General features: G+C 41.7%; 1 protein-coding gene across 1 annotated transcript in view; it reads right to left on the bottom strand.

The window, feature by feature from the left end:
* Positions 1 to 452: 452 nt before the first annotated feature.
* The window catches only part of aars1 (alanyl-tRNA synthetase 1), a 34,790-nt gene continuing 24,641 nt past the window's right edge, over positions 453 to 10,601 (bottom strand). Inside the window, exons 14-21 of the mRNA XM_039762840.1 lie at positions 10,200 to 10,406; positions 9,186 to 9,370; positions 7,523 to 7,631; positions 5,359 to 5,472; positions 5,065 to 5,184; positions 4,892 to 4,978; positions 1,938 to 2,051; positions 453 to 760 (exon numbers count right to left, since the gene is read on the bottom strand). Coding sequence (XP_039618774.1) covers positions 575 to 760; positions 1,938 to 2,051; positions 4,892 to 4,978; positions 5,065 to 5,184; positions 5,359 to 5,472; positions 7,523 to 7,631; positions 9,186 to 9,370; positions 10,200 to 10,406 — 1,122 coding nt within the window. The 3' untranslated portion in view covers positions 453 to 574. The remainder of the gene's footprint in view (positions 761 to 1,937; positions 2,052 to 4,891; positions 4,979 to 5,064; positions 5,185 to 5,358; positions 5,473 to 7,522; positions 7,632 to 9,185; positions 9,371 to 10,199; positions 10,407 to 10,601) is intronic.

The raw sequence follows: 10,601 nt of genomic DNA, 5'->3' as shown, positions 1-10,601 counted from the left end.
GTAAAGTAATAAAACTTTAAAAGAGGGTGATTCTTTTATAGATGTAAAAATAACAAGACTACACAGAATAGAAATATGGATACAGAATTATCTTAGAACAAAATTATTCAGCATTTTCCAGTTTATTCAATAAGCCATGAAAAGTACATCACAACCGGGCACCATGCGCTCTGCCAACTGTTAACGCAAAGAGATAACCGACACAAAACAAGCAGCAAGATGTGCTTGTTGATTGCACCAGCGTCTTTGCTCAGATTTCATTTACATTTTCTGGTGATGATACTACAACTATGATGTAACTGTATTAAACACTAGCAGCCCAGAAACATCAGTCACTGAAACCATTAAGACGAAATGAAGCTACACCTGGCAGTTAGAAAAACAACACAATTCAGGTGTCACATCTGCAACATGACAATGGCTTTAAAGGGCAGCTGGATGAAGAACCAGGGTTTTTTTTTTTGCTTGAAAGTCTACTCTTCTGCATCTCCAGGAATGTCTTTCTTTTTTTTCTTTCTTCAAACAGCACTGATCAGTGGTAACTTCAGGACGGATGTGCAGCTTGAATTTCTTTTTAATTTTTCAGATCTCCCAGTTTCAGGTGTGCAAAGTCTTTAGCCATCTGCAAGACTTCCTGGAGGCATCCTGTATTCCTGCCGGTGGCCTGGGCTGAAGTATCCTTTCCACCACCTTTGCCATCCATTAGTGTGCATACCTGTTGTACCCATTCATTTGCTTTCAGACCATGGTCTGCGGTGTCCTATAATCAAGTGATGCAAACAAATGTATCATGAAAATGTTAGGCATAAAAACACACTCACCAGCATTCAGCATGGCAGTCTGGACAGGAGCATCAACCATCCTGCACATTCAAGAACAGGTCACCACGGGCTGGGCACTGTCAAGACGTTTTTTTTAAGCATATGTCTCACCAAGCCAGTTTACTGTACATCTTCCTCAGTGGAGGAGCCGCACTTTTTCCTTTGCCCATTGTGCTGTTAAAATGTGCCAACATTACGCTACGGCAAGTTGCGTGGAGTAGTGATTAAGGCATTGGCCTACAGCAGGGGTCCTCAATTACGGTCATGGAGGGCTGCAGGTTTTTGTTCTAACCTGGTTGCTTAATTAGAAAGCAATTCTTGCCAATAATTTAATTTCATGGCTTGTTAGTGCTTTAACTCTGCCATGTCAGGTCATTCTCATATCCTAGATTTTCTTCCCCTTTCTAAGGATATCATCCAAATGACCTGAAGACTAATAAAATGGAGGAGTAATTCTCTTCACTTTCCTTCCATGTATTTAATTAAACCCAATAGTGCATGATAAATACACACAGGTGGAAATGGTGGTCTCATTTTTCATTTGCATGTTATTACTAATTAGGAGCCATTAAAAACCACGAATACGGCTGATTAAGACTAAAATAAGCAATAAGGGTTCAAAATCTCAGTGAGCGAGACAACTGAAGTGAAGCAGAAGTGTTACTTGAGCGATAAGTGCTTCTTATTAAGCAGTTGGGTTGGAACAAAAACCTGCAGCCACTGCGGCCCTCCAGGACCCGGATTGAGGACCCCTGGCCTACAGGGTTGTGGGTTCAAATCCCACTACTGATGACACCGTGTGACCTTGAGCAAGTCACTTCACCTGCCCGAGATCCAACTGGAAAAACAAAAAGAGATGAAATGGAACCAACTGTTTCTTAGATGTTGCAAGTCATCTCGGATAAAGTTGTGAGCCAAATAATACAGAGTAATATTAATAATAATGTTTCTCCGATTGATTGTGGCTGAACTGCTTAAACCTCATCCACTCAAAAGATGTAAGAATAGTCTACCTAGTTCACCGAGCGTGTCTGTATTTTAACAGGCATTAAAGAAATCCTTTACCAAATGAATCCCCGCTAATGAAAATGGCTCTGTGAGCTTGGTGGCACGTACCTGTGGCACCTGACATAAACATGTGATTTTCTCCGCTTCTGAATCAACAGCGAACAGCATGGCTGCAGTCTGGGGGGAGTTGGCTTTAAACAGCTTTAGAGACTCGTTGAGGGCCTGCAAACACAAAAAGTCAAAATCCATTCAAACCAATTTGAACACATGCTTGCCAGATATCAGTAGGCCGCTACACTTAAACGTACTCAGGCTCTAGATGTTCATACTGTGAGCAGATATGAAAAGGTGACTCATGCCAAGTGTGTAATGACAAATCATTTTTATTGTTGTTGAATGCATAATATTTGTGGAAAATGTGCACAAAGACCTGCACATCATTTGTGGCTCAGCTCCAGTCTTACTGAAGGAGTGGTTGAATTCTTTGGCTGACGACAACGGCTTGCCCAACAGCCCAATCAGATATTCACGATGATTTTTTGTATTAGTATATAATGTATATGGAGAAGGAGACACGGAAATCCTTGATATTCAGATTGACTAACTACCTCATGTCAAGGAGCAGAAAACAACCACCACCCCATCCACTCTTTTTTGGTATTTTATTATTTGGGTGAACAGTTTGAATCAGGCAAACAGAACAAAACCACAGAGTGCACTAAATCAAAAGAAAACCGCATTCGATTTGCCACTGCTTTACTTTGTTTCGTTCCAAACAAAATAGATAAAAAAAAAAAAAAATAACTGAAGGAGACATTGGGACGCCTTGGCTGTTAGTCCACCAAAGAAGCTTGATGGACTGAATGGTCTCTTTTTGTTTGTCAAATTTCTTATGTTCTTATAACATTTATCAAACCTGCCTAACCCAATTCAGGCTCACTGGAAGCCAGAGTTTACACGGGCAGCAGTGGTCTTAAGTCTTGCAGTTCATCGCCAGTGGCCCACTCTCACGTTAGGCCAAATATAGAATCACTCAACATGTATTTCTAAGGGATGTGGAAAGAAAAACTTGAGTACCCAAAGCAAAAATCTTCCATCTCGTTTTAATTATTGTAAGTAAGAGATGGTTAATTCTTGTGCTGTGTGTGCCACAAATATTTGAGTTTTTCTTTTTAACAGTCATACGTTTGTACTAATCATCATGTAATTCACACTCTTATTAGTGTTCCATATAATGTCCTATATACACTCACCTAAAGGATTATTAGGAGCACCATACTAATACAGTGTTTGGCCCCCTTTTGCCTTCAGAACTGCCTTAATTCTACGTGGCATTGACTCAACAAGGTGCTGAATGCATTCTTTAGAAATGTTGGCCCATATTGATAGGATAGCATCTTGCAGTTGATGGAGATTTGTGGGATGCACATCCAGGGCACAAAGCTCCCGTTCCACCACATCCCAAAGATGTTCTATTGGGTTGAGATCTGGTGACTGTGGGGGCCATTTTAGTACAGTGAACTCATTGTCATGTTCAAGAAACCATTTTGAAATGATTCAAGCTTTGTGACATTGTGCATTATCCTGCTGGAAGTAGCCATCAGAGGATCATGAAGAGATGGACATGGTCAGAAACAATGCTCAGGTAGCTCGTGGCATTTAATCGATGCCCAATTGGCACTAAGGGGCCTAAAGTGTGCCAAGAAAACACCCCCCACACCATTACACCACCACCACCAGCCTGCACAGTGGTAACAAGGCATGATGGATCCATGTTCTCATTCTGTTTACGCCAAATTCTGACTCTACCATTTGAATGTCTCAACAGAAATCGAGACTCATCAGACCAGGCAACATTTTTCCAGTCTTCAACTGTCCAATTTTGGTGAGCCCGTGCAAATTGTAGCTTCTTTTTCCTATTTGTAGTGGAGATGAGTGGTACCCGGTGGGGTCTTCTGCTGTTGTAGCCCATCCGCCTCAAGGTTGTGCGTGTTGTGGCTTCACAAATGCTTTGCTGCATACCTCGGTTGTAACGAGTGGTTATTTCAGTCAAAGTTGCTCTTCTATCAGCTTGAATCAGTCGGCCCATTCTCCTCTGACCTCTAGCATCAACAAGGCATTTTCGCCCACAGGACTGCCGCATACTGGATGTTTTTCCCTTTTCACACCATTCTTTGTAAACCCTAGAAATGGTTGTGTGTGAAAATCCCAGTAACTGAGCAGATTGTGAAATACTCAGACTGGCCCGTCTGGCACCAACAACCATGCCACGCTCAGAATTGCTTAAATCACCTTTCTTTCCCATTCTGACATTCAGTTTGGAGTTCAGGAGATTGTCTTGACCAGGACCACACCCCTAAATGCATTGAAGCAACTGCCATGTGATTGGTGGATTAGATAATTGCATTAATGAGAAATTGAACAGGTGTTCCTAATAATCCTTTAGGTGAGTGTATTAACAAATGATCTTAACAGAGTAGCACAAGGGCACTTGGGTGGTGCATTCACATCTCAGGCCTCAGGCAGTCTGCACTGACTTTGCTCATTCTTCTCTCGGGGGTCCAAGTGGTTTTCTCTAAGTAATCCGACTTCATCCCACATCCCAAAAGACAATCTTGTTAGCTTAACTGGCAACCTCAAGTGCCTCTGTGTAGGGGTGTAACTGAATCTGCTCAGTGACTGACTGGCACCCATACAGGGCTGGCTGATGCCCCATCTCCAGTGCTGCTGGAAGGGGTTTCTTCTGTGAGTGAAGTTATATTGGAAGAAGCACGTTGTCAGATTGAATTAATAATAAAAACAGGCCTTATAAAACAGTTAAAGTGAAGGCTGCAGCCAAACAGGATCCCCAGTACTACCACTGAAACTGACCTATGACATCAAATGTAAACTTGACAATATGACAGACTCTAAGAGCAATCCAGCTGGAGCCGTAACTGAAATAACCCATGATGCATATCTGGCTTCAAGCACATGACTTAAGATACTTAAGATTCTTTACAGTTTACCCTTTGATCTTAAAATGCACCAAATGAGAAATCTCTGTTGGACATTGAGGTTACCTTCGCAGAAGCTCCATTTTCCATTTCCATTACTACTAGTGGTTGATTGGGATTGCTATCAATTAATTGCTTTGTTTTTTCCAGGACCTGTGATGGGAGAACAGATTAATTAGTCTCTTTCATTTTTTTTCTTTCTGTACCATTAAATTAAACCTTAGGGATTTCATACTTACTCTTTTCTGCACATCTGCTTTGCTGCTCCTGTCAAGGTCATCCATGGTCTTCTTCAGCCCCTTTAGAGTTTCCCTCAGCGTATCCTTCTGCCACTGTGCAATCACTGCTGAGCCAAGCGTCTACAGCAAAACAAAACCCCTTTACTTGCAGTACATGCACAGCTGGTTCACATGCTTTTTATAGGGAGTTTCAGGATTTGCAGATAAGCTCATGAACACTGAAGATCATGGGAAGTTAGTTAATTCTGCAGTGGACTACTGTTCAGCCGGTGTTAGAAATGTGTCTAATCTCACCTCAGTCATATCAGCAATTTCCTTTTGTAGATCCTTGTTGGGAGCAGTTTGAACATTGACCTTCTTTTCAAGTTCAGAGAGAGACTGCTTCAATGAATCAGCCTTCCTTATGGCCTAAGGAAAGAAAAAGTTGCAGTGAAAGAACAAAAAGACTTCAGCAAACTCGAGTCCTGCTGAAAGCTCACACTAAGGGAGTCAATTCTGACTTTGTAATAACAACAGAATGCCGTCTTCAATGAAGGCTAATGGATATCCCAACTGCACCATCATCTTTAACTAGAAACTCAGTCCTTTCTGGGACTTGCATTTAGGCAACAACTTGCACTTTTTACTTTTCTGCACTGTGTTTTATATTCTGTGCTGCTGTTAGACAGAACAAGCGACTCTCCCTTTGGGATTAACCCATTGTAGACAATTGTTGTGAAATCGCTTCAAACCGCTTCTGGCCTGAATGCATCGCCAAGGTGGCGTACGTATCCTGCCAATGCCAGTTAATGCGTATTTGATACGTACCAAGGATCGTATTGGAAGCGCCGATCACGCCATCAAGCAGTCATAGTGGAAACTACATCCGCCTGATGGAAGCAAAGAGTGTTGGCATGGCCGTGCACGTGGATTTTGGCTGCCAATTTCGAGAAATTGTCTAAATTTGAGGTATGTTGTACTAAGATAAAAACAAATATCAGCTTACTGTTTGCTTGTGTGCTATATTCAAATTAACAATCTCCACTTAATTCAGGATCTGCTTGACAGCAAAAACACAGATAATTTCTTTTTTGAAATAATTGTAAATACATTTAGGCAACAAGGGGTTAAGTAAAGTACTCCATCTTTCTTTGTAATGGGACAGAATGGAATGCATGTGACGATGTGGGTTCTGGCTCCACACTCCCATTGCTGTTGGAAGCACTTGAACCCAACACCGTCGATAATGTAACCAAGTGAGCTAGTCAATGGAGGCAAATTACTGAGCAAGGGGAAGGTAGAAAGTGCAAAAGTGTTTTTATTAAAAACAGTCAACAAAAACAGTGTTCCAATAAATAGTGCAGTTCTTCAAAGTTCATTAAATAAATAATCCATAAAAAGAACGTGGAGGTTAAAATATTAAGAAAAAACAATCCTTTAAAACCAGAGGTTAAAATCTTCTCTAGGAAGCAGTCTTAAAAACAACAAACAAATCCGGTGCATCGTTTTTTAGCGTTTGTTAGCGTCTCACCTGCTTATCCCGTTTGGGCCAAGCAGCAGGCAAGACGCTCTCTGCAGCTGCCCTCCTGAAACACACGCATGAGACTGGAGACCTCCCGATCCCTGGCTTCGGTATGGCACTCATCCCAGTCTCGGAGAACTTGGTTTCCAACCAACGGCCAGGTCGCCCACGTTGGGGATTCCAGCACCAAGTCTCCCGACTTCCGCTGCCTTTCCATGGCCTCTCTGCGGCCAGTCGCCTTCCCTGGTCACTCCCGCTACCTGATCGCCAGCGGAGCGACATCAACACAAACACCTGGGTGTCGGCCTAACACCCAGCTTCCACGCAGCTGTCCACGAGCGCTCATTCGCTCGCCCGTCCGCTTGCTCTTCGCGGCTCTCTCTTTCACCGACCTGCTTCCTCTCCTGCTCCCGGTAACCTCCGTCCTCTCCTTTCTCTCTCCACTTTTTTCCCCTTTAAAACCAACTCGCGCTTCTTTTTAAAATGACGAGGGCCACAGCAGCTGCAGCATTAGCCACGGGACAATCATGAATGTGGGCAGTTCCTCACCTGTGCACTAGGTGAGGAACGCCCACACCCTACGGATCGTCCCGCGGCCCACTATGGCCCAACGTCCCCTCGCTAAGCCGTGAGCACATCGATTACTTATTTAAAAATGGCCTTTACTCAACGAGCTGTGGACCCATAACACCACAATGCACCACTGGAACTTCATCAGCTGATTTGCAACAGTATACCCATAATGCACTTTTCCATCATTACACTTAGTCCACGGACAAAAAAAAAAATTTAGACTGCTTTGAAGACAAATGGTGAACTTGTTTCCTATTAGGTGGAGCAATCTAATCTAGAGCTTTGTGTATATATATTTCACATATATTTTGCATTAACTATGGGTTCAAATTCTACTATCTTATTTTTCTTTGTCCAATAGTACTACTGTCACAGACTACTGACCTTCTGGGCTTCAGGACCTGTCACAGCTACAATGCGGCGTATACCCTTAGCAATGGCCTCTTCAGAAACAATGACAAAGGGTTCAGCGTGAATAGTGTTGAGCAAATGCCTGCAGATACAAGGAAGTATGTATGCCGTTAATTGTATAGTTAACACATCATTATATTTTTATCTGATGTAAAAAGCCATACACATTAAAAAAATAATAAAAATAAAATAAATAAAACCACTGATGCGTGCCAATATTGAAAATTGCTCGTAGGTGAATCTAAAGGACTTCCTACTAGGAATTATACATTTCACTAATGGATACAGGTAACTGAATACGTTATTATTTCTTTTTTCAAAGACTGTCCTTTATTTTTAGGTAAAGTTTCTAGATGATATCATTCTAATCTCTTGCTCTTCAATAACTTGGCATCAGATAACACCATCAATTTTATACACAGTGGCATTTCAGGAAAATGTCTGTAGAGACATAGTACAATGCAACACATTGATGTCATCAACACAGTGATACTAAAGAACAGCAAACAATTAAAAAAATACTCCCAAATAGTCCAGACAGACTAGAAATCATAAGCTTGACTTGCTACCTTTCTTACCTCCTAATTAGGCTAGTCTGACGGACTTGCTTAGCTTCTTTTCTCCCACACGTTAGCCTTCCCTCAACTTGCCTTTAAACTCTACATTCACCCCACAGGCCATTCTGTGTCTAACGGTCCATGCCATTTTTCCCCCCACAATGGCCTATAATAGTTCTGCCCAACTGCCAGTGTGGAATTCCTCTTCTCTGTCTGTCCCTTTCCAAGCCCTTCTTCTCCCCTGGGCCACCCTGATGCCTCTTACAACACTAACAATGTGAATGGAGTAAAGAAAGTAGAGAAGTGACAATTCTTTCACACACCCTCGGACTTCATCTTTCATAGCTGAACATTCACTGGGTTTTTTAGGCCGAGATGCTGTCCACTTTAAGTTTTTACAAAATAGTATTATCTGAAGAGCACAAATGTAATAAACAGTAACAATGCAGCATTGGAACAATATTAGTTTTATACTTTATGAACTGTGGGTGGCACGGTGGTGCAGTGGGTAGCTCGCAGTTAGGAGGCCTGGGTTCGCTTCCCGGGTCCTCCCTGCGTGGAGTTTGTATGTTCTCCCCGTGTCTGCGTGGGTTTCCTCCCACAGTCCAAAGACATGCAGGTTAGGTGCATTGGCGATTCTAAATTGTCCCTAGTGTGTGTGTGCGCGCCCTGCCCGGCATTTGTTTCCTGCCTTGCGCCCTGTGTTGGCTGGGATTGGCTCCAGCAGCCCCCCGTGACCCTGTAGTTAGGATATAGCGGGTTGGATAATTGATGGATGGATGGCTGACATCAACTGATAAGTAACTAATTCTGCCTTAAATATTTCCTCTTGATCATGTAAACATCTAATAAAAAGATATGACATGAAAGTATCCTTTGAAACATGCAGCATTACTTTTAAGGGTCTACATATTTTGTATGACACAGTATTACATACTTTTGACAAGGTTTTTTTTTTTTTAATGTAAACCTCACACTATGAATATTAAATCAAGAAAAATTCTGAGCAACAGTTTAACTTAATATACAGTGCATGATAAAATTGAGCATGCTTGAACAAAAATAACGCTGAAACGTACGTTCCTCCACAGAACTCAATCGAGGTTAAGGACCCAGCTGGCCCACTGGGGTCCTGCAGCAGATCTTGGACAGGAATGCCAATGGAGACCACACGCACTGGGTCAGGGTAGGTCTCATCAAAAACGGCTCTTAAACCTTGAATGGCCTTGGCTGTGGCTAAAGCAGCATCCAATGCATAGACAGGCTAAGAAAAGCAAAAATAAAAACACACACACACAGACATAAACAAAGCAAAACTCAGTTATCAGTTAACAATCAAGACAAGAATATACTGTGAACCACTGTTAACTTACTGGATAGAAAATATACACCAGACATAAAGTCACGAACATTTGGATAGATTTTTGGTCAGAAATACTAGAATTAAACGTTTTAAAAAGGAATTTGTTTATTTCTGTTTTAATTTAAGTAACCATTTGACCCTGACTAGTGTAGCACTCTTCAAATCAAATCTCTTGACGCTTGTTAAACAGTTTGTTAGGTATGTATCTGATTTGTGGCCATGCAACATGAACGAGAATGTTTAAAATCAAATTCATGTGATTTTGTTTGCCTATACACATGGGCTGACTGCTGCTGTCTTAAGCCAGTCACGGTTCCTCCATTGCTGGCTCCTTTCTTGTACCCACAAATCTCTTGGTGCAGCTCTGCCAGTAATAGCTGCAAAAACAGCAATAGTTAGCCATCTGGCTTTTGTTTTGCCTTCTCTGCGTAATTGCATACAGCTGATGAACTGTCTGCCCTCCTCTGGAGCAAAATGTGATGCATACACTAGCTACTAGTGCGTCCATTTTGTCGGTTTTAATACAATAAGTTGTCTCTCAAATATGACATGTTTTTATTGCTGGTGACGCAGATGATACAAATGTATCAGATGTGTTCACATTACAGTTAGATACAGGTCATTTGTACTTCTGAATGTGATCATGAAGATAAGAAAATCTAATCTGAGCAAAATATCAGAATGGAGCAATGAAGCTTATGATGTGAATGTAGCCAAAGAGGGATCTTACCTTTGCACTCTGGATCATAGAGCATACAATCTCCTCTGTCTTGCGAATTTCTTCTGTTGACATGGCTCCCTTTGCAGTAAAGTCAAAACGAAGCCTGTCTGGTGCCACAAGAGAACCTCTCTGATCTGCCTCCCCAAGAACAGAGCGCAGGCCAAAATTCAAGATGTGTGTGGCTGTGTGATTACTCATGACTAATCGTCGCCGGGCCTAAAACAAAATTCAAGTACGGTCAGTCAGTATTCATAAAGATTAATAAGAAAAAATAATCATGTTAAGAACGACAAAACCAAAGATCAAACTGTTGGGCAAAAAATAAATAAATAAAGACTAGCAGTTGCATAGATTGCTATTAATAAGTTTAATTAACCATTCATTAGTTTGATGGTTTTACAGTGTTTAGTA

Source organism: Polypterus senegalus, chromosome 9 (genome assembly GCF_016835505.1).
Source record: "Polypterus senegalus isolate Bchr_013 chromosome 9, ASM1683550v1, whole genome shotgun sequence".
Lineage (NCBI taxonomy): Eukaryota > Metazoa > Chordata > Cladistia > Polypteriformes > Polypteridae > Polypterus > Polypterus senegalus.
This window is presented reverse-complemented; position numbering and strand designations above follow the sequence as displayed.